At 46.5% G+C, this 25,205-nt stretch overlaps 1 protein-coding gene across 2 annotated transcripts in view; it reads right to left on the reverse strand.

Moving 5' to 3' along the window:
• LOC147701769 (sulfotransferase 2B1-like) overlaps positions 1-25,205 on the reverse strand; it is a 491,047-nt gene that overhangs the window by 464,620 nt on the left and 1,222 nt on the right. For both annotated transcript variants that reach the window (XM_086930397.1, XM_086930396.1), the window contains exon 2: positions 8,755-8,963. In XM_086930397.1, coding sequence (XP_086786523.1) covers positions 8,755-8,963 — 209 coding nt within the window. The remainder of the gene's footprint in view (positions 1-8,754; positions 8,964-25,205) is intronic.

Here is a 25,205-nt window from a genome sequence, read left to right on the forward strand (position 1 = left end):
TACTGCATTCAAATTCTTTGAATGTGATATTGTGTCTTCGGTTGGTAGACCGATAGCCTTCTGAAGTGTATGAAAGTTCATGTGGGTCTAAGTCTGTCCCAATTATTTAAATATACTTAGAGCACCAATGTTGTTCTTCTATTGAATTTAATGATGTAAATTCATAATTGTTTGGGTGACTTTTAAACAAGGATTAATTCCACTGCACATCTCTAAAGTGCTTTGTTGCCTGGTTTACCAGACATATGCCTTTTTTGGTCCAATTCAGCGCTGTTCTTAATTGAGTAAGTTCTAAGTATGCACTATAGTTTAAGTGATATAGTAACTCTCTTTTTTTCCCGTTTTTTTCGTTAATTTGTGCCTGTTTGCATTTTTTTACGTGTCTTTTCTCCTTCCTTGTTGTCCGCCTACCGCGCCGCCCCCCGCCCTCCCTTCCCGCCACCACCGCTTGTCCCCGCCCCTTTTGTCTTCTGTATCCCTCCCCGCTCCCGCCTCCCAGCTGCCCCGCCCACCCGCGCACTTGGCCTTAAATGGCGACCGTGCGACGCAGGTGAGTGTGACCCACTTGTGGGACACCCCCGCGCCGCACGGCCACCAGCTGCTGCGTGTGCCCCCTGCGTGCCCTCTGACTCGCTGCTGCCTCGTTTGCCGGCTGCCGCCGCTGCGAGTGCTTTTTCCCTGGTTTTGACGATTGTTTGTGCCTGCCTTGCATTACTTTGTGTAACTCTCTTTTTTTCCCGTTTTTTTCGTTAATTTGTGCCTGTTTGCATTTTTTTACGTGTCTTTTCTCCTTCCTTGTTGTCCGCCTACCGCGCCGCCCCCCGCCCTCCCTTCCCGCCACCACCGCTTGTCCCCGCCCCTTTTGTCTTCTGTATCCCTCCCCGCTCCCGCCTCCCAGCTGCCCCGCCCACCCGCGCACTTGGCCTTAAATGGCGACCGTGCGACGCAGGTGAGTGTGACCCACTTGTGGGACACCCCCGCGCCGCACGGCCACCAGCTGCTGCGTGTGCCCCCTGCGTGCCCTCTGACTCGCTGCTGCCTCGTTTGCCGGCTGCCGCCGCTGCGAGTGCTTTTTCCCTGGTTTTGACGATTGTTTGTGCCTGCCTTGCATTACTTTGTGTAACTCTCTTTTTTTCCCGTTTTTTTCGTTAATTTGTGCCTGTTTGCATTTTTTTACGTGTCTTTTCTCCTTCCTTGTTGTCCGCCTACCGCGCCGCCCCCCGCCCTCCCTTCCCGCCACCACCGCTTGTCCCCGCCCCTTTTGTCTTCTGTATCCCTCCCCGCTCCCGCCTCCCAGCTGCCCCGCCCACCCGCGCACTTCGCCTTAAATGGCGACCGTGCGAACGCGCAGCGGTCACGCGCAGCGGGCGCGCCGAAGGTAAGCCCGTCTGCGCCCGTCCGCGACCGGAGCGCGACCAGCGCCAGGACCCCTGGACCTCGAAGACCTCGACCTACCCGCCTGACGTACTCAGCCGCCGCCCTCATCGCTCTCAACACCGGCCGACTCCCAGATTGCCACCAAGCCACTCCTAGACGCACCCACGGACCGTTCAGCTGCCACGCCTGCAAGTTCTCCTGCATCCAGACCAGCCCCGCACCAGCACCCGCCAAGTCGAACTCCTGCAGCACCCACCTCAAGTGCATCCTGCTCAACACCCGCTCCGTCCACAGACACGCCATCGAACTCTGGAACCTGCTAGACGCCACAGCCCCTGACGTTGCCTTCCTCACGGAGACCTGGATGAACGCCTCTTCAGCTCCCGACATCGCCATCGCTATCCCAGAGGGCTACAAGATCGTCCGGAGGGACCGAAACGCCAACCAGATGGGAGGAGGCATCGCCATCATCCACAGGAACACCATCCGTCTCACGACCAGCACCGACAACACCCTGACCAGCGCCGAACACCTGCATTTTCAGATCCACACCAACCCGAACACCACCCTCAGAGGCACCCTGATCTACCGACCCCCTGGACCACGCACGCAATTCAGCGAGGACATCGCCGACTTCGTCAGCCCGCATGCCCTCCCCTCCGCTGACTACATCCTCCTGGGAGACCTCAACTTCCATCTGGAGAACAACAACGACCACAACACCAGCACCCTGCTCGACAACCTCGCCAACCTGGGACTCAAGCAACTGGTGTCCTCCCCCACCCACCTCGCCGGACACACACTCGACGCCGTCTTCTCATCCAGCACAGACATCGACTTCAGCCACGCCACAGAGCTTCAATGGACGGACCACAGCTGCGTCCACTTCACCTTCAAGAGAACGACGACCCACCAACACCAGCAACACACCGCCCGCAGAAGCTGGAACAAGATCACAGCAGACCAGCTCGCCACCTCACTGAGCCAACACCCTCCGGCCAGCTCAGCGAACCCCAGCCAGGCCGCCGATAACTTCACGAAGTGGATCAGCAACTGCGCGGACGAACTCGCCCCGCTGAGAACCCCGCCTAGCAGACCCGGCAGCAAGAAGGCCCCATGGTTCACCGACGAACTCAAGCGCTCCAAGAAGAACTGCCGAGCCCTCGAGAAAGTCTGGAAAAGGGAACCGACACCGGACAACAGGACCTCCTACAAACTTGCCACCCGGAAACACCACCAGCTGATCCGCGCCGCCAAGAGAACAGCATTCAAGGACCGGTTGGACAACAACGCACACAACAGCAAGGAACTCTTCAACATCGTGAAAGAGCTTTCCAACCCCAGCGCAGGAAACACCGACATCACCCCATCGCAAGACCTCTGCAACTCCCTCGCCGCATACTTCCACAACAAGATCACGGACATACACAGCAGTTTCAACAACCAACCAACGCACACCACGACCGACCAGCCACCCCCCCCACCACCACCCTCCACGCCTGGACCCCGATCAGCACCGAAGACACCATCCGCACGATGAACTCCATCCACTCCGGATCACCGACCGACCCCTGCCCTCACCACGTCTTCAACAAGGCCGACGCGGTCATCGCACCCCACCTGCGAGACATCATCAACACATCCTTCGACACCGCCATCTTCCCTGAAAGCTGGAAACACGCCGAACTCAGCGCTCTACTCAAGAAACCAACAGCGGACCCCACCGACCTCAAGAATTACCGCCCCATCTCGCTTCTCCCGTTTCCAGCCAAAGTCATCGAGAAGACCGTCAACAAGCAGATGGCCACCTTCCTCGAGACGAACGGATCCCTCGACCCCTCACAGTCCGGCTTCCGAGCCAAACACAGCACCGAGACCGCCCTCATCGCCGCCACCGATGACATCCGAGCCCTGATGGACAATGGAGAAACAGCGGCCCTCATCCTCCTAGACCTCTCCGCGGCATTCGACACGGTCTGCCACCGCACCCTAACACGGCGCCTCAGCAACATCGGAATCCAGGACAAGGCGCTGGAATGGATCATCTCCTTCCTCGACGGTAGAACACAGCGAGTCCGCCTACCACCGTACAAGTCAGAGGCCTCCGAAGTCATCTGCGGCGTCCCCCAAGGGTCATCCCTGAGCCCCACCCTCTTCAACGTCTACATGAGCCCCCTCGCGGCCATCGTACGCAAACACCACCTCAGCATCATCTCTTACGCCGACGACACCCAGCTGATCCTCTCCCTGACCAACGACCCTGCCGCCGCCAGAGCCAACCTGCACGAAGGGATGAAAGAGGTAGCCGAGTGGATGACGACCAGCCGCCTGAAACTGAACTCAGACAAGACGGAGGTCCTCATCCTGGGCTCCTCACCCTCCGCCCGGGACGACTCCTGGTGGCCTCCCGCCCTGGGCACCGCACCCAAACCGACAGACCATGCACGAAACCTGGGCTTCATCCTGGACTCCTCCCTCTCCATGACCAGGCAAGTCAACAGCGTCTCCTCGGCGTGCTTCAACATCCTACGCATGCTACGGAAGATCTTCTGGTGGATCCCCACAGAGACCAGGAAGACCGTCACCCAGGCCCTCGTCACCAGCCGACTGGACTACGGCAACGCCCTCTACGCCGGGACCACCGCCAAGCTCCAGAAGAGACTCCAGCGGATCCAAAACGCCTCAGCCAGACTCATCTTCGACATCCCACGATCCAGCCACATCTCCGGACATCTGAGAGACCTTCACTGGCTCCCCATCAACAAGAGAATCACCTTCCGCCTCCTCACCCACGCACACAAAGCCCTACACGACCAAGGCCCGAGCTACCTCAACAGCCGAGTCAACTTCTACGCTCCCAAACGCCACCTCCGATCAGCCAACCACGCCCTCGCCGCCGTCCCCCGCATCCGAAGAGCGACTACAGGAGGAAGGTCCTTCTCCTACCTGGCCGCCAAGACCTGGAACTCCCTCCCGTCCGACCTGCGCCTGACCCAAGACCACCTCTCCTTCAGGAAGAAGCTGAAGACCTGGCTGTTCGAGCAGTAGCGGCACCCTCCCCCCCCAGCGCCTTGAGACCCTACGGGTATGTAGCGCGCTTTATAAGTGTCACTGATTGATTGATTGATTGAATTAATTGTGCTTTAATCTCATGTGTTGCATTTCATGTGCACTTATCTAGGAGTGCCTCTGTTGGATTGGTCTTGTGTCAATCTCCCTCTATAATACCTTTCAGAATGCTTTCGCATATTTTGCGGGCTTCCAATTTACATTATCTTGTACGTTTATACTGATGGTTTTTTGGAACTGTGGGTACCGGTTTAACCTTTGCCTGTGTTAATATGCTTTTGCTCTTTGGAACGTTTTTTTGGTCTATATTTCTTTGCTGACTCACAGTTGTTATCTCTTTTCAGTAAGCCTACACATGTGGTGGCTGTTACCTTTTCTTTTTGTCTCTTCATCACTTGTCCTTTTCTTTCACTACCAACAGCAGTGTGTTTATGTATGATGTGTAAAAGTATTATTAATTTCAATAATGTCTGTTCTATCTCCTTTTTCCTTTTTTAGGTTCAAAATTGTATTGATGCTTCTGTTTTTTTGCAACAAATGTGTCCTGATGAAGGCCCTGGTCAAGTTTAACTTTGGTGTAAAACGTCAACCTGTACTTATGTAATATGGACTCCTGAATTATTTTGTTTGACTTATGTATTCTAATTACATTTTTTTGTTAGATGCAATGAATGGTGTCCTTTTGTTGAATTAAATGGCAGCCTATTGCTCTGTATAGTTTTTATCAGCATTACTTGTTGACTAAAGTTCGGTTGTCAGTAATCAAAGAAAGAGTGTCTACAGGAAAAGCTAGACCCTTGTAGGAAGCACAAAAAACAACCACACTGGGATGTTGAAGAAAGCCCTCACTCACCACCTAGTGATGACATGCTTCATCATCGGGCCCCACCAAAGAGACCGAATGTCTCTTTGGTGTGCTGCAACGCCAGGATTACTGCGGAGCGGGATGGTGAATAGGGCGTGTTGAGTGCAACTAAGAATAGTGAGTGGTGGAGGTATTAAAATAGTCAGTAGTGTATCTGAGGTAATACTTTTATTCTATGATCACTAAAGACAGAGATATTAAAATATGAGAGGAAACAGTCCACTGTAATGGAGTGGTGGGTTCCTAAAAGTTTGTCACACTTTACAGAGAAGGCCTCAAACCACTGTTAGGATTAATATACTTTTCTTTTTAAACATAGGCTGCAAAATAATTGTATTTTGTCTTTCATAAATAGTGTTTTACTATTTTCTTGTTGATGGCTATGTGGTGAAGATATCAGCGGAGCTTCCTTGCTGACCGGGAAAATGTTTAGCTTTGTTGATAAACTGTCCTAGTAAAATTTTGCAACTTACCATGAAAGGTATGTGAGCTTCAGATGGAGAATATTATGATTGCCTCTGCTGAAAGACGATGGGGGGTTCTAATAAAGGACTTTTGCGATGGAAATGGCGTGGCAGAACACACTATGCTTTTGGACCAATGAGAACTGCGGATGCTCTGGATTTTGAAACTAATTAGGGATGGACTTTAACAATTTATGGTATATCTACCAGTGTTAGGAGGGGAGTGTGGCCTTGTTGACAGTGTTAGAGGAGAGAGCCATGTTGCTGTTTCCTTTCCTAATTGTCTGTCTGATGCTTTCTGATCCTACATTTTTGAATTTGCTGCTCATGCCTTTGTGAGGTTGACCCAGCTTTTCCTTCCAGCCAGAGGGCGGAGAAGTGTGGCTCAGGGGTTAGAGGCGGCAGACCCGGAAGCTGAGATCGGTCCTGGACCAGGGTTCAATTCCCCGCCTCGGCGGGTCTTGGGCTCAAAAATTCCACAGACTCGATAATTCTCGTTCTGGTGCCTACTCGACTCACGGGTTCACACTCTGCGACTCTGGGCAATAGCTTGCTTAATCTCCACTATGGCCCCTCGCGGCGGGATGCCTGGCTTTCACCTTGTGGATACCCTGCTGGGGTTATCTCACAGGGGAATACCAGGACGGGTTCCCAAGGCAAGCGCCTTGATGCCTTCGGGTGATACGTGCGCTATATAAATCGCAATACATTTACATTTACATTTACTACCCCTTCAGACTATTAGCACGCTGTGCAATAGTATTCTTAGGCTTGTATGATACTCTGTAATTGCATTGATCTTATTGTAAATGCTCTTTGTCTCTTCTATCCACTCACTCATGCTCGTTTAATGGGATGTTATTGTGACATCTCTCTCTCATGTGGGATAAACTGTGTTGGAAACTGTATTGTTTGAGTGATCATTCATATACTATGAAATAGATAAAAGCACATTGATAAGCTCTTAGAGTTTGTCGTTATTGATTAATATTATTAATGTGATTTGTAATCTGAGTTTGTTTGCTTGTTTTAGAATATTCCCTTTCTTGTAGGTCCTCTTAAGGGTGTTATTAACTGTCTTGTCAATGGTCAGTCCCTATCAACTATCAAAAGGTTCATCGGAGGGCCAAGTTATTAGAGGTGTGGGACAAATTTAGTGTAAACGGGGATAAATCAGGTTGGTTTGAAATTGGTAACTGGTGATAAGAATTGTGCCTCCTCTTCCGCTGCATCAGTTTTTGGTAGCAGAAGGAGGATGGTCAGTTTAAATTGATTATACTGGCAATTGATGAAGACGGAAGTCGATTTCTTGTTATTAGTTACTGTTTATGTATCTCTTTGTTATATGTTGTGGTTTGCCGTTTGACCTTAAATGAATTGAGCTAGCAGGTCCGTAGTAGGCCTAAGATCACAGGATAAGCCTAAGGGGGTGTCTTAGTGTGGCATACACTAAGTATTGTGTTGTCTGCTGTTGATGCAGTACTTAGCAACGGTCGATTTGCTGGTATTGCACAGGGACCATTGAAGCTAGTATTGAGGGGATTTATTTGGGTACCTTCGTAAAGCACACCTGAAGATTGAGAGTAGAATCGAGCTGGTTGAGATTTTCCTGGTAGCGAAAGAATTCTTAGAGTGATTGTATCTATCTTCTTTTAGTAGAGCAAACAAGTTGGTTTGTTTTAAATGTGGTCTAGCCTTGTTTTTGTCTTAAAAAAGGTCTTTAAAAATTGCTGCCGATAACTTTTGTAAAAGAAGGGTCAGTTGCAGGAGTTCAGGAGCTATACTGATGTCATAGAGAGGAGCTCTGACATTGGTCAATTAGTGTGAATCCTCACAAGAGTGTTTTGCTGCTATTGGTTGGTTGGTGTGAGAAGCGCTGGTATTGGTCAGGGTGAATGATTGCTAGGCTGAAGTTATTAAAATTGGTGAAAACTTTGTTTAGAAAGGATGAACTTATACCCATTAGAGAGGGAATTCCTGTAGCACCTAAGGGTATGCCTGCTTCTGACATGTCATTAGAAAAGGGTTAAGACAAGGAGATGATGGACGGACCACGGAAACTTTTCAGACACTCACCCTCAGTCACAGATCTGGGTTAAATGCATCATCATTCTTTAGCTTACTTTGCCACCCCAGTGCAGGCCCAGCCATATGCAAATTAGTCTTGACCCTGTGCCTCATTGGAACAGTCCGGACCAAACTGCCAAGCCATGTCTTCGCTGGACCAAAAACAAGCATCCTGGGACCGGTTTTAGACTAACTACCCTCATCAGCCAGGCTATCTTGAATCCAATGGAAAAGTGAGCAAGGGAGCCACATCTGGGCATACCCTGCCAACATGGGACCAATTTAGTCTAAGCGGGGATAAGTCAGGTGGGCTTGAAATTGGTCATTGGTAATAAAAAGTGTGCCCCCGCTTACGCTGCATCAAAAGCATGATAGGATAATTGTAATGCATGAGGGAAGTAGAAACTGTAGGGACAGCTGGAGATCTAGGGGGAACTGAAGCACAACGTGGGATGGGTGAAGTGGAAAGAATGTGGAATAAGAGCTCTGGGGTGAACTGAAGGTTTGAGGAAAGAGCGGACATAGTTTAATAAAAATTGTTTCAACGTGAGAGACAAAGAAGGAGAAGGGACAAAAGAGAGAGAGAAGGTGTGAGTGATAGAGAGGGAGGGAAAGAAAGAGACAGACAGGAAGAAGAGAGATAAGTGAAAAGCTGGGGAAGAAGAACCAGAGAGGAAGGGTAGGAAAGTTAGTGAGGGCAAGAATAGAGTGTGAGTACAAGGACAGGAAATGGAGGAAGTATGATAATGAGCGGCAGAGTAGAAAGAAAGAAAGTTACCCCAAAATAACAACTGGTGTTTCTTCCACATGCGGTTATTCTGTTCTGTTAACGTGCTCCACTTCTTCTAGGTCGCAGTTACACCATGACATTACAGTTTAAGGATAAAATGCCCTGCCCCTGTTTAAGCATACCTTGGCTTTTGTGCTGAAAAAAGATTTGGCGAAGAGTTGTCTGGGGAGGTGGGAGGTGAACATCCTAGGTGGAGAGTAATTTGTCGCCTTCTCTCGAAAGTCATTACTCTCATACCATGGCACTCGATTCCAGTTGGGCACTTCTCTGTTCCATGTCGGGTCTCCATTATTGCGAATGAGGCTCAGGATCTCAATCATCCACACTGTCCCTTTGAAAAGAAGAACCAGGTGACTAAACCAGGAATCACTCAGACAACAAAGAGAGCTTGGTAACTTTCTCTCTGAGAATTTGGTAGGAATAGCACCAAAGTCATCACACCATTACTTAAGTGATTTATAGTTAGCATTTTTCCTTGGTAGCATTTTTTTTTAAAAACACTGAATTCTAACTTGAATTAAACAACAGAAAAGTGCCAGCTGTCAAATATTTTTACACTAGTTTTATGTATAAACTTATCGAAATAGGGGTCTGCTTAGATACAAACCAGTTTAACTCGAGTAAACTCCAGACCTACGGCACTTTTGTGTTATATTTTATTAACCCCTGTCTTTTAATCCGATTTTACTATGTGCTTTATAAAAATATTTGATGGGGATCACTAGCAACATGAGCAAAGTTACTTTTTAATTAGAAAACATCAGCAAATGTGTTGTATGCTAGATGGTTTTTGCCCAAACATTTAAAAGAGTTGTTATCTGACAGTGTTTTATGTCAGATTACAACTCAAAAACACAACCTTCTCCTCCACATATCTTAAACACTGAACATGTGAAAATAGTAGTTTTATCCATGTTTTGGAATGGGCTTCAAGCTATCCATTGTCCCGTGCCTGGGCTTCAACCTATCCATAGTCGAAGGCCACTACAGAGCATATCAATGACTGCCACATGGTGATGGTCAGGCAATACTAATGTTTCTTGTGAGTTTGAGGGTATTGGTGACTACTTAGCAAGCTTTCTGTACCTTTCTCCCACAATGATGCTTCATCCAATCTGGAAGGATAAGAAAGTGGGAGTGGCCTGAGCATTGAGGTAAGTGTGCAGGGGTTGAGTCACTTCTGAAGATAATCTGGGTTCCATTACCAGAGCACCTACGTAGAATTCATAACTGAATGTGTACAACAATAGATAACCAGCATAGGGCATAGACAGGAGTTTTAATTTTTCTTAAATATTGGCCATAAGTATGGTTGCTCAGCTCTGGGTGAAATAATGGTTTCCCCTCAGTGATCACCAGCCCCCTAGTAAACAATCCTAAATTGTAGCTCAGGGTGTCCACGCTTGTTCAGCACTCTGTTGCTTTTTCTCTGCAAAGCAATGGAAATATTTGTATAAAATACATTACCAGAGGTTGTTCCTAGATAGCATTGATGGAGAAATGTGTGGGGATCGGCTCAACTCTGTCTTTTTTACAGTCACTGCCCTTGTAGGTGAGAACGGTGGGGAGGGGCAGGGGTGGGACAAGGGGGCAGTCGACAGTCAACGGAACAGAGAAAATAAAATAAAATAATAAATAAAAACACTTACCTTGCACTCACCACACCGCCAATGAAGCGAGTGCAAAGTAAGTGGTTTTCTTTATTTTTTCCCTATTCTGCCCTCTGGCAACTCCTCCACACTCCCACGCCCCTGCCCTACCACACCCCACTGGTCTTACCTGCACAGGCCACAACTGCTTTATTAGAAGATTACTGCTGCTTAACCGACTGCCTGGTAAATAGTGCATTTTCTCTGCTGCCTTTCTGGCCACAATTTAAATAAGAGAGATGATTTACTATGTGGATGCCAGCCTTGTAAATAGTAAAATACTTTACTACTTATGGGGCTGCTGGCTAAATGGTAGAGATTACCCATTGTTTGGCTTGCAGTTGTGCAGATAACATACAAACATGTCTCAATTTACCTAGCCACCTGGGATCATGCATATAGGAAGGAAACCACTATTTAGCTGACTGATGGTTAAGTAGGAAAATATATGTATCATTTGGCTGGTTACTGTGCAAATAGAAAAGAAAACTTTAGTATTTACCCAGATGTTGGCTAAAATGTAAACATTATGCGCGGTTTAGCAAATGGCTGTGTAAATACCAAAGAAACTTCCCTATTTACCTAGTTGATGGCTAAATAGCAATACTTATATACCAACTGGATGGCGGTGATGCAAGTTGCAAAGAAACTTCACTGTTTACTCCTCAGTTTGCTAAAAAAAAAAGTACAGATAATGAATAGATTGGTTAACCTCAATCCAAATAGCAAAGAGACTTCACTATTTACCCATACGTTGGCTCAATAGCAAACATTATGTACTATTTGTATGGCAGCTTGCACATAGCAGACAAACACACCCAGTCACTACGCTGATAGAATACATATGCGCAATTTAACTAATGACCATGTAAATAGAAAAATAAGCCACTATTTATCCGGCTTCTGGTTAAAGAGGAGACAAACTTTAAGATTTGGCTGGTGGGAATACCTTCCATTGGTTGCCAGCTATTTGTAGTGGGTCGCAAATTACGATAAATAATATTTATATTAACGTGGCAGTTCAAATTGCAACCCCCTTTGAATTTGAATTTTGCAAACCAACATGTTTGAACGTATGTTGACTTGCAAAACTATGCCTTTGGTAAAAGTCGCTGCACAAATTGAGAAACATTTTACTGACTGAATGCAACACACATAAGGCTTATAATGCGCTCAACCTGTGGTCTTCCCCTTTCAGGCACTGCCATTGTACAGTTCCGTTTTTTTTAATCTGCCTGAGATCACACACTGTGGCTGTGGAGTGCTGGAATTACATTTCATTGATTTTTTATCTGCCTATCTTAAATACTCTAACTCCTGGCTGCGCTATTTTTTTTGGTCTTGAATGTATTGATTATTTATTAGGTTAACAAAACCTAGATGTTAAATGGATGTTGCCGAAGTATCCACAAAGAACACTGCTGATCCATAAGTAATGGATATGTTGAGCTTTATTTCATTTTTATTTATTTCGTATAGTTATGCAAACTTTCAACAGGTTCCTTAATTCCTTTCTTATATAACAGTGACTGTCGAGTTTATGATGAAAGCCCAAGATCACAATGTTCCTAAAATGAACCCTGGAACGTCACCTAACAAGTTTCGTATGCACCGAATTACAATGGCGGCCATATGATTGTGGGATTTGTCTCTGATGGTGAAATCTGATTGGGTATGTGTGTGAGGAATGAAAGCTCTGGCAGCTTCCCGCTGCCTATGCATGCATGGTCAGGCCCTCATTTATGAAAAGTGTTGCATCGCTGGATGAAAACAGCGATGCAAAACCTTTCATTGCGCCCTCCTTTTGACAACATGGATGCGCCATATTTATACTACGGCACTCCATGTTGATAGGATTGCACAGATACGTCAGGAATCCTGACATATCTGGTGGCACAGTAATGACGCATTGCTGGAGTGTATCAGGGAGCTGGCACAACTCCAGTAATGGTGTCATTAGATATGGGCGAGCCCCATGTAAAAGGGCCTGCATCAGTCCAGTTTAGATTTCACTGAGACACTTTTACAAGGCTTTTTTTACGCGGAACGCCCACCCTGCATACATTATCCCTGACCCAGGTATAATGTAGCACAGGCATTTACAAAGTGACGCATCTGCCTAGATGTGTCACTATGTAAATAGGGTGCAGTATGGAGCATTGATTACACCGCTGCCGTGTTACAAAAAGTGAAGCAAAAGCGGCACAAGCCATTCATAAATAAGGGCCTCAGTTTCTTGGTGCATGTTCCCTACTCTGCAGCACACCGAGACCTTACACTGCCACAAGAAGAGGAAAAAAATAAGAGGGAACATTAGCCGAAATATATTGAAGATTGTTGGACTTGGCTCTTTTTGGAGGGTCATCCCTGAACTTTTTGCCTTCCTCGTGTAATTTGTCCGACCTGTTTTTGTTGGTTTTAGGAATCTGGGCACATGGGGGGCGTGGCTTAGCGCCCGATGCGGATGGAGGTCCCGGGGTAGAGCTCCGTCTAAACCGGAGTTTTGTGGCGGTTCTACCCTTCCCAGAAGGAAATGAAGCACACCGAACGACGTCGGAACACCTCGTCTCCTTACTAGCCTGCCTACCGCTTCCAGGCTCCCTCAGCCTCGCACAGCAGTTCCCGTTTTCCTTCGGTCGCGCTTTCCTTCAGTCGCGGCCGCCATTTTGTCATTTTAGACGGCGCTCGTCTGAGGAGCGAGTCTGTGACGGTGACAGCCTCCTGACATCAGCGCTTCACCGAAAATGCCGCATTTCAACGGGAAATAAGGACAAACCAACAGAACCCTCACAGGTGACTTTATTCTTTTTTATTGGGACCGTTTTTTCGTCTATTTTTCCTCGGAGTCCTGCCTTCTCACTAGCATTGGCTTGGTAGCCATTTTAGGCTCCCTGCTCCCTCAGCTGTGAGTCGCCTCTACAGCAAATCAACTTTCCTCAGTTTTACAGCCATAATTCATTGACTCCTTCGACTGTCTGTCGCACTTGGCGCTTGCTCCTCCTCCTATTGACTGTTGCGTCTCCATAACGACTGCAGTGCTCACCAGCCCGCACTTCACTGCTGAAACTTTATCTTAAGTGTTCTCATGGCGGAGGGCCCTGGTAAAAACACTAAAAGGAATTTCATCAAAAATTCAAAGCTCTTCACTGCATTGGCTAATTTAGACGCTTCTGCAGAGTCCTCCACAGGTGAACCATCTCTTGCCATGGATGCACCCCCGCAACCAGGGTCGAAAAATACCATCAAGAGACTGAAACAAAATCCGCCCTCTCCCCCAAAGCCTACATCAGCTATTTCTATAGAATTACTCCTCGAGGAAATAAGGGCTTTGCGACCATTCATGGAGGAGACAAATTCCAAATTGCAAACGCTGACTGACAATTGGTCCCTAATGGATACTAGGGTCTCCAAGGTGGAAAAATCCGTCTCATCCTTCCAGGAAGCTACCACCAAAGTTGTCCACATGGAAACGCAAGTCTCGTCACTCCAGAAGCAGGTGGAGGACCTTGAAAACAGAAATAGGCGCAATAACCTACGCCTCTACGGCCTGAAGGAAGGTTGCGAGGGGAATGACGCCATTGCCTTCTTTACATCTTTCCTGCCCAAACTTCTTCACCTCCCTGAAGGCACTTCTCTTAACATTCAACGAGCACATAGGCTAGGTCGAGCGCCTTCCACCATCTCTCCTACGACAAAGCCTAGAGGTGTTATTATGTATTTTCTTGAATACACAGATTTGCTGAAGGTTCTATTAGTGGCTAAAGCTATACCTCACATCAAATGGTCGGACTCCACCTTATTCTTCGCCCAAGATTATGCCAAGGCTACTGCTTCACGCCGCAAAGCATTTCTCGACATGAGACCGGAACTGCGTTCCATCGGAGCCAGATATGGACTTTTCCATCCCTGCTTATTCAAAGTCACACATAACAACAAGACTATGACTTTTGAGGATCCTCTCCGACTTCGAAGTTTTCTGAATTCCTGTGGCACAGCTGACATGGAGTTTTCTGGACCCTCCTCTTCATTTCCACCTTGACTCCCGTCGCTGATATTTTGGATTACCTTGCAACTTATGGTTCCTAGTTCTTAATATATTATGATGTTCTTTTTTTTCCACAGGTTCCTAAGCTATCGCATACCTTCCATGTTCATTGCCTGTGTTGGTTCGTCCCCGTTACTCAAATGTTTAATCTTGTCTTTTCCTTGATCCCTTTTCCTTATGCACCTGAAAATACGTTGTTCACCTGGTTCTAATATTATTGTTTTCCTTTCGCAGATCACCTCCCTATGTTCCGTCACGTCTCTCCGGTTGGACGTCTTGTGGCCCCGTCTACCTACCTACCGTTGGTTGGTCTTCCCCCCCTCCTCTCATCTCCGTTTTTCCCTTTGTGTCCAGTCCTCTGAACATATCCACTTCCCAAGATCCCTTGTAAGTATCGACCTCTTTTTTTTCCCTCTTCCATTGTTGACATGCTTCCTATTGTTTTATATGTTCTTGTCTTGATTTTTACATGGTTACTGTTTCATCCTTTAACATCGTTCTCTTACAAACCATTCTTCTTTTTCTTTTCGATCCTAATATTCCACTTTCTTATTGTTATTCTACATTTCCTCCCTTTTTCTAGTTTTATTTCACAGCCCTATGCTACACCCTCTTTACTCTTGTGTAACATTCCATGGTTCTCTCCAAATTATCTTCTTTTTCCAAGTTTTATGGCCTACTTTTCTTCTTGCCTTTTATTCTTTTCTGCTCAGCTGACTTTTATCCTCTCATCACGATTTTCTTTTCATCTCCCAGCGCCCCTCTTCTCCACTATCCTCCTTCACTCTCTTCTATTTGTCCTTCTCTTTTTCAAACTTTCTTTTTCTTTTTTCTCGTACTACTCCTCTCTCGATTTATCTGAGGCTTCCTTTCATTTCGTACTTGCATTTCCTCTCTCTAATTATTCTTAATGTCAGTACGCATTGTTTCTTGGAACGTTAAAGGTTTAAACTCACCCATCAAGAGACAAAAGATCCTTTCCCATTTAGCTAAACTGAATGTAGATATAGCCTTTCTTCAAGAAACCCATTTATCTGATACTGACGCTGCTAAGCTTCAAAGAGGTTGGGTGGGAAAGGTTTTCTCAGCTCCCGGGGATGGCAAAAGAAATGGTGTTGTTTTGCTAGTTCGAAAGTCCTTTTCTCACTCTGTATTGCATTCTGAATCTGATCCCGATGGCAGATGGTTACATGTCAAACTTTCCTCTAAAGGTGTCCCTTTATCCTTGCTTAATGTTTATGCCCCCACAGGTGGAAACCCTACTTTTTGGAATGCGTTTGCCTCTCGCATTACTCAATGTATTGAAGACAACTTTATTCTAGCAGGTGACTGCAACCTGCCGTTGGATCCCTTCTTAGACATGAACTCCAAAGTTTTTTTTGTCCCTAATAAATCCCATAAGCTCTTCACACATGTCATTTCTCAACACAAACTAATAGACGCCTGGCGACTCTGTAACCCAACCAGCAAAGAATTTACATTCTATTCCCCTGTCCACCAATCCCAATCACGTATTGATTATATTTTTCTCTCTCACCATTTATCCCAATCCCTCACCCAAGCTGAAATAGGCCCCATTGTGTTTTCAGATCATGCCCCGGTTCTGATTAACATTGACATCTTACCCAAATCCACTGGTCCCAAACGGTGGCGTTTCAATAATACCCTTCTTCTTGATCCCAAATTTACGGCCTCCTTTATTGAGTTCACCACCGAATTTTTTGTTATAAATGACACCCCTACCTTACCTACCCACACTATATGGGACGCTTATAAAGCTGCAGCCAGAGACTTTATCCTCAGACATGTTGCTGCAAAGCGTAACCTTGCCCGTAAACGTACCAGTGATCTTTTATCTCAGATCAAAGCCCTGGAACATGCCTTTTATACCTCTCACACCCAGGAAAGTTTGACAGCTCTTGTTAATGCGAAAATGAACTACAACAAACAGTCTACTGATGACGCATCATTGTATTTATTGAAATCCAGCTCGAAATTTTATGGTGGGAAGAATAAGGCGGGGAAAGTTCTCGCTAACTATTTGAAGGTTAAACAAAATAAGCTGAATATTGAATCTGTTTTTGATGCTAATTTAGTTCTGCAACACAAAGATGCGGATATTTTAGTGGAATTTTCCCGTTTTTACTCCATACTGTACTCTTCTGGCACGCAACCTTCTGAGCACTCTCTTTCCACTTTCTTCACAAGCATTCAACCTCCCTCTAACTTTCCCGTTGACCTCACCTCCCTGGAAACTCCCCTCACCGTTCGGGAATTACACACAGCACTTCAATCTCTTAAGAAAGACAAAGCCCCTGGTCCCGATGGTTTCACTGTCGAATTTTATCAACACTTTGCTACCCTTCTGCTGCCCAAATTATTTCACCTTTTGGAGTCTTTTAAAACTAACGGAGCTTCTTCAGGCACTTTTTCTGACGCTTATATTTGTATTATACCAAAAGAGGGGAAAGACACTCAACACTGTAAGAATTATAGACCGATATCATTGGTCAACATTGACTACAAGATATATGCCAAATCTTTAGCCATCAGATTGGATTCCTTTCTCCCAGAACTCCTAGGCCCTGAGCAATCTGGATTTGTTAAAGGACGCTTCATATCAGACAACACTAGACTCCTTTTTAATGTATTATCTAAATCATCACGCTTCAGTAATTCCCTAGCCGCAATTGCTCTTGACGCCGAGAAGGCGTTTGATAAAGTAGAGTGGTCATTCCTGTTCTCTGCATTAAAATGGTTTGGGTTTGGCCCTAATTTTATTTCACTCATCTCCTTTCTTTACGCAAACCCTAGAGCAGCGGTCTGTGCTAATGGTTTAATCTCCTCCTTTTTCAACCTTGGCAGAGGAGTACGACAGGGATGTCCCCTATCCCCCTTTCTTTTCAACCTTGCTCTTGAACCTTTCCTATCTAAATTACGTCAGAATCCAAACATTCACGGTTTCCCTCTATCCCATTCGCAAATCAAGTTAGCTGCCTATGCTGATGACATTTTACTTTTCATTTCAAACCCATCGGTTTCCATCCCAGCTTTTCTTGCTGAAGTTAATGTATATTCTCACCTCTCCGGTTATAAATTAAACAACGACAAATGCGAAATTCTACCCCTCACCAAATTCACTTTTAAACCTGATTTTGCGGCTTCTAACTTCAAATGGAGCCCATCCTCTATAAAATACCTCGGTTTGCATATTACCCCTTCTGTCTCGGATACTATCTCTTTATGTCTTACTAAATGCACTCAGAAGTTATCCGACCTCACTTCCAGGTGGCATCCCTTATACCTTTCCTGGTGGGGCCGACTTGACACTATTAAGATGATGCTATCCCCAATCGTCCTTTACACCATTTCGAATATTCCCGTTTCCATTCCTGCCAAATTTTTTGCCAAAATCAACACCACCTTATCCTCCTTTTTATGGTCTGGGAAAAAATCGCGCATGTCCTTATCAAGATTGCGTCTCCCCAAAGTGTAAGGCGGGGTTAATTTTCCAAACTTTCCTGCTTATCATAAGGCCTTCCTTCTAAAACAGGCCGCTATCTGGCTTAAAGATCCTATCGAACCTCTTCCCCTTTGGGCTAACCTTGAGCACCTTTCTCTCTCTCCCTTCTCCTTTGCCGAATATCTCTCCTTTTCTCGCAAACCCCAATTTGTATCCAGTCCAATCCACAAATACACCGCGAAACTACTTTTAGCCATCACCCCACCTCCTCCCTCCTCTATCGCTGACCTTCTCACCTCTACGATTTGGTATAATAGCAGTATTCTTATCAAATTCAAACCCTTCTACTGGAAATCTTGGAGACAACGTGGTTTAATATGGGTTTCCCAACTTTTTACTGGTTCTGTCTTCACACCGTTCCCTATTCTAAGCCAAACTTTCTCTCTGCCATCCTCTTTTGCCCACAAATATATATTACTCAAGACTGCGGTCATGTCCGCATACGATTCCCTTTCTCATTCTCCTCCAAATACGAATTCTACTTCACTGGCTTCCTCTTTACACTCTCAATTGCGCTCAAACCCCTCAGCATCTTCCATTTATCACTCCTTCCACAACCCTCCATTCCCCCGCCCTAAAACTGCGGTGGAGGCGCAATGGGAATCTGAACTCGAAGTCTCTTGGCCTACCACCTTATGGGATAAAATTTGGATCAAGCTTCGCAAGTCTTCCAGAGCTGCTTCTCTTACACAAACACTTTTCTTTCTTTACAATCGACTCCTTTACACGCCTTCTCTTCTTCACAAACGGTTCCCTACAACTCCAGACCTTTGTTGGTCTTGCTCCACCCCCAATGCCACGCTTTTTCACATGCTTTTCCTCTGCCCTCACACGCAAGCATTCTGGATCAAAGTATGGGATCAAATCAATACTATCTTTCACACCTCTATCCCCTTTTCTATCACTGACATATTCCTCGGTTCACTGTCCTCTTCCTGGACTGAAGTTGAAATGAATGTTCATATTATTGATTTGCTATTAGCTGTTGCGTTTCAACAGATTACTGTTAACTGGAAGAATTCTGAGGGTATTACGTTTAAAGCTTGGTGGTTCAATGTATGTTTTAATCATAGATTAGATACTGCATTTATTTATCCCATCACCCTGGCCCCGAAAAGACATGCGTTGTGGCTTCCTGTTACCCTTTACTTGGATGGTTGCGCCAAACGCTCATCTCACCTTCCCCCATCGCAGCAAGAGGTCTTGAAACCCCCATGACTTGCCTTTTGTTCCCTCTTTTTCTTTAATACTCAGCTTCCCGCTTATATTTGCACTGTCTCCTGAAGTACAAAGCCTCATCGAGTATACACCTTGTATCCCAAGCCTCATTTACTATTTTTTGATTACCCTTCCCCTCCTTTTCTCCTTCACTTTTTATTTTTGATGTAATTTAATAATGTTATCCTAGCTTATTACTCCTATCGCTACTGTTGTATTGCATATTACTTTTTGTAATGACAATTTTGTTTACCCTAATAAAATTTTATTTGAACTTAAAAAAGGAATCTGGGCACATTACCACTGCTGATCAGTACTAAAGTGCATATGCTCTTCCTATTGTAAATTGATGTATGGATTAATGCCTGCACGATTGGCCAGTTTGGTTTACTTGTCAGACCGTAGTACAGTGCCCCGCGAGTGCTCAGGGCTTGTAAATCAAATGCTGCTGGTGGGCTTGCAGCACTGGTTGTGCCACCCAAAGAAGCAGCCAGTAAAAGTGTGTCTCAGGTCTGCCATTGCAGAGCCTGTGTGCAGTCTGGTACTGCCATGTTGACTGGGCAAGTGCACCCACTTGCCAGTCCCTAAACCTTCCCTTTACTGAATATTATGGCAGGCCCAAGGGCAGAGTGCATTGTAGGTAAAAGGTAGGACATGCCCTGGTGTGTGTGGCATGTCCTAATAATGAATTACAGTCATTTACGTTTTTCACTATTTCAAGGCTATCTGTTCCCCATAGGCCAGAATGGGTAGTTTGATTATTACATCTTATAATCCTAACTGACTCAGGGAACTAGGTAGAAATTCGAGTTTAGAATGCCGGAACTCAGAATGATGAAATACATCTTTTAGTGAAGTTGGTTTTAACATTCTGTGTTTAAAAAATACCACTTTCATCAAGTAGGCATTTTCTTGTCTAACTATCCAAGCCTGCCTCTGCCATGTTGTGTATTCCTTGTCTGGAGTTTGAGTGTCAGGGGTTGGGGGATTCCAGGAGACAGGGTGAATTAGCACAGGGCTGAATAGAGAGATCTGCATTCATATGGGAGGGAGGAGTTGCACCTGGGACCTGACTAGGGCTGTGCCTTCCCTCCACAATGCTGGCCCCACCTCCTATGGTGCGTCTGATGTCCCTGGCTTGTACTGTGAAAGGTAAGAATGAGTTTTGACCGCAAAGAGCTACAGAGCTACTGGTTTGCACTAGTAAAAGGCCTCTCTGCCTTCAGAGAACAAATAGAAACTCTGTATAAAAAGGGAGACCCAGACCCCAGAACTTTAGATCCCTTTTGGGAAACAAGAAGAAATCTTTGCTGAGGAGAGGAACCAGAGAGACTGATTAGAGACTGTCCCTAAGCATGAGGGAGTGGCCTGCAGTGGTTGCCTGACTGCCAAAGAGAGGAGAAAGGACTTTTGTGCTACTTACACTCAACTTGTGAAGTATCTCCAAGGGCTTGAGATAGAGCTTACCTCCTGCTGAAATCTCAGGGACAACAGACTTCACCCACCAGCTCCCCAAGTGTGCTTTTGAAGTGCCTGCAGTTGTATTGGGCTTTCTGAGGGACTGTTAGTCGCAAGGAGCTAGAAGCGCGACTCACGAAAAAGAAGCATGTTGCCGAACTGCCGCTGTCGATTCGCAAAGCAGCAGCGTCTCGCATCCCCCTAGAAGACCATGGGTGTCGCACTAGATGCCGCCGCATCATCGAAGAAGCGAGTCGCCGCCGCAGCCGCTATTGTCGCATTGCTGGGAAAGCGGGTCGCCGCTGTAGCTGTTGCATCATCGCAGAAGCACCTCGCATCGCCGGAGAAGAGAATCGACGTCGCATCAGACGCCGCTGGGATGCATGTCTGAGGGCCTGTCGTGGCTCAGAAGAATCGTTGAGTCGCAGCACGGCCTTCAGGCTTGCACGAATTGTGTCGCATGAAGGAGAAGACGCCATTTTGTTTATTGCACCGGATCTTCATCGCATCACGGTGCTGCTGGTAACATCGTCACGGAAGTGCAGTAAAAAACCGACGCATCACCTCCCCACGTCGAGAAGAACCAACATCCCCTACGCATCGGAAGGGACCCGATGCATAACCGTTCCTGCGTGTAAGGAACCGATGCATCACTTTCCCTGCAACACTTTCGTTGTATAGCATAACGCATCCTAAGGTACATTGACTCAAAGTGTCGCATTTTACATCTTAAGAGAAGTAAGATAATTCTACCATTTTTAAGTACAGTATTGTGCATTTTTGTCGTTTGTGGTCTTGTGTTAAGTCTATATAAAAATAATTATTTTTATGCTACAACTTGTGTGGTGCCCTTCTGTAGTGTTGTCACTGGGTTACTGTAGGTGTTCACAAATGCTTTACACACTGCCTCTGAGATAAGCCTGTCTGTTCATGCCAAGCTACCAAGGCGGGGAGCAGGGGTTATTTTAGGAGTGTACCCCTTTACCCTGACTAGACACAAGGGTTCCTATTTTGTCAAAGGTACCGACCTCTGCTAACTAGAGACCCCCAAATCTAAGATTGGTGGGCAGCAGTTAGGATTTGGACTTGCATTTTTGACTCAAATACAGTGAATGGTGAGCACTACCAGTGAATGCAGACCAAAACGCAACCATATACTTTTGGTAGATTATTTTTCCTAGGATTTTCCATTTTTGCAAAGAACTGCCAAGTTTAACCACCATGGAAAATGCAGCATCCATAGCATCTGTTGGTTTTGAGTAGGAAACGGAGAAACTAGAATGCTACAATATAAAACAGCTAAAGCACTTCTGCAGGAAATATAAAGTTGCAATGACCAGTCTCTCCAAGAAGGATGAGTTCCAAAAGGCTCCGAGGGCCTGGGCCGAAGCAAGGAATACCCCTGAGAATGGGGAGGGGCTGAGAATGCAGATGAGCAGTTGGGTCATTGGGATCCCAGTGGGAGGAGAGCAACCTCCCCAGCAGGTAGCAGTTTTCCTGCCAAAGACCTGTCCCCAGAAGAGTTAGAGGACAGGAAGGGGTGTAGGATGCATGAAATGGAGCTGGCCAAGCTCAAGTTGGGTGGGCAACTTGAGTTAGAGAATAGGAAATAGGTCCTAGAGGAAAAGAAGATGCAGTTTGAGCATGAGTTGAGAATGAGGGAGGCTCGAGAGGCTTGAGGCCCTGAGTGTCTTAGCCCAGAAAAAAGAAATATGTGTAGCTTAGGAAGTGAGCTTTGCTGAGTTGGAGGTGGAATCCAGCTCAGATGGTGGAAGCAATATTGGGTTATCCAGTGCTGAGGCAGCAGTACATATACCCAGAGATGTGGCGCCTGACTTGAAGGAGGGCGTTTACATTCACCTGGAGGTTCAATGACTTGAGGTAGCTCCAGTGGTGCGCAGTGTCCATGAGGAGAATGGGGAAACTGACACAGGGGTTTATGGTCCAAGTGGTGGGAGGGACACTCTACTGACTTCTGATAAGAGGTGCAGGGAGAGGGTGTCCCCAAAGGCTGTAGTCCTGGTGTGAGTGTGAAGACCTCCCAGAAGAGTGTGGGCTGAGTGACAGAAACAGTCAGATACTGTCTTGCCAATATCAGGAGAGTGATGTGGAGTATGTGTGCGAGGCACTGGATGGTGAGGTGAAGGATAGTTTGGTTAACCCTTGTAGGGGGCTGTGTGATCCCATTGTGGGAGAGCATATTGTATGTTCCTGTTTTACAGAGCTATGCCAACACCTGTTGGAGTGTCTGTAAGCAGGCCACCATCCGTTCTGGTGTCTGGTAGTGCCGCTCCTACGTGGAGGGTGAAGAAGTCAGCCGTGGTCGGTAGTAGGAGTACCTGCCGGGCGGTGAACTGGGGACGGGGAGGGGCAGGGTGGGGGGTAATAAACTATGGATTACGGAGGTTTACAGGTAAGTAAACATATAAATGAATAAAACAAATTTTGTTGTGCACACTGCATCGCATTTGGGAATGCAATCCATGCAACGAAATTCCTATTATTTATTTATATGTTTAATTATCTGTAAACCTCCGTAATCCATTGTTTACTACCCCCCACCCTGCCCCTCCCCCTCCCCACGTCTCCGCCCAGCAGGTACTCCCACTACCGACCACAGCTGGAAGAAGTCCAGAGTGAGGGTGAGAGGGGAAAAGAGTCCCCAGTGGAAGAACCAGTGGGTCAGGGGCCATCCAGAAGTGCTGTGTCACCAGTGAATGACCATTGTGACACCACTTCTGACCTGGAGGATCTTCGCACCCTGTCAGATGGACAGGGGTCGGGAGATCTGCGCCAGGCAGACTATAACACAATGCATGAGTTATGTGTTACCCTCAGGGGGGCATGCGTGCACCCAAGGATGTCCTGGTGTGCCGGGCAAGTGTTCAACCACCCGGTACAGACCCTGGGTTGGAGAGCAAGGTTCAGGTGTTGTCTGACCTGGAGTGCGGGACAACTGTAAACAGTGTCCTGACCGGTTGGTCTTATAGGTGCACGTCTCCAGGTGGGAGGGTACAGCACTCTGGAAGGGGGTGCAGAGGGAGTGAGTCCTCACCTCTGACCCCGGTTCAACTAGAGGGCTTAGAGCCTAAGTTTGAGGGCCAGGTTCAGGGTGTCTCCCCTGACCTGGAAGTCCAGTTGCAGGATAGAACCCCTGAACTGGTGGGCAAATTGTGCAGGACCCCTGCTACAGGCACCCTGACACATCTGGAAGTGGGTACCCCACCAGGTGGGAGGGAAAAGAGCCCCAAGGAGAACGACCGGGTGTGGGAGAGCCTACCCCAATCTCTTGTCAAGCCTCCGGGTACAGGCCTGGGGCTGGTGGGTCAGTGTCAGGATGTCATACCTGACCTGACAGGAGGGAGAGTGGATAAAGGGCGGCAAGCACCTGGGGCTACTTACCCCTGCTCTCTGATGCCACAGAGGTTTGGGAGCCCCGAGAGGTATAAGGTCTGGGTCTCATCACTGACTACTGTCAGTGGCCACTGCGGCTTATTGTCTATCTGTTGGGACACAACTGTGAGCAAGCTACGGTTAGGTGCTGCACAGAGGGTGTTCTCAGGTAAGGAGAAGGGTTCCCCATGGGTTAACATGGTGGACCCTGAGAGTATGGACAGAGGGATCCAATTGGGTTCAGATTGACGTAGAACTGGAATATGTCCCTGCTGTTGTGGGCCAGGGCCCATGTTCTATCGCCCAAAGCAGGGAAGCCCATCAAAGTGGTGATTGTTCTACGCTGCATTATGTATGTGGTCATAAATGCTTTACACACTGCCTCTGAGATAAGCCTGTCTGGTTGTACCAAGCTACACAGGGAATGAGCAGAGGTTATTTTAGGAGTATACCCCCTTACCCTGACTAGACGCAAGGGTCCCTATTTGGTCAAAGGTAGGTACCTCTGCCAACTAAAGACCCCCAAATCTAACAAAGATAGTCTGCATAGTCTGAACTGTTTATCAGTTTATTATGTTTTAAGATACCCCGGATTGATTTTTTTTTAACTATGTATAGGTCCCTTGATATGGTCAATTTCAAAGAGCCATACTCCATCCATGTTCTTTTGATTTTGGAATTGAAAAGGCAGCTAAAACGAGTAATTGTTGAAAATAGGAATGTCAGAGAATTTGGAAAATCCAGGGCCTGTGCCTATGGCCCTGTATTTTACGGAGAATCTATTCAACCATCTCGTTACAGCATTACATTATCAACATCGATTTATAATGGAACATTTTTGTTTAGACTTTGTCACTCTTATGGTGGCTTTTCGAAAAAAGGCCAAAGGTGGAGAAATAGTACACTCTCAGGCACATGCATCGATATTGCATTTTGCGATTCCTTAATTGCGAAAAATAAGAAATCGCAATTAAGGAATTGCAAAATGCAATGCATTAAGAAATTGCTTAAAAAAATTGCGATTTTTATTATTCCTTAATTGCGACCCGCAAATTGCGAATCGCAATTAAGGAATACCTCCCCATTCATTCTCAAATTGCGATTAGCAATTAGCGAATCGCAAATTGAGAATGCGATTTCAAGGGTGCAGGGTTGTCCAAAGGACACCCTGTTGCACCCCTGAAATCAATCTGTGCACATATGTTGTGCACACACATGCCCATAGGGCATGTGTGTGCACAACATGAAACTTTGAAAAATGCACAAAAGTGCATTTTTCAAAGTTTT

This window comes from Lissotriton vulgaris, chromosome 7, assembly GCF_964263255.1.
Source record: "Lissotriton vulgaris chromosome 7, aLisVul1.2, whole genome shotgun sequence".
Lineage (NCBI taxonomy): Eukaryota > Metazoa > Chordata > Amphibia > Caudata > Salamandridae > Lissotriton > Lissotriton vulgaris.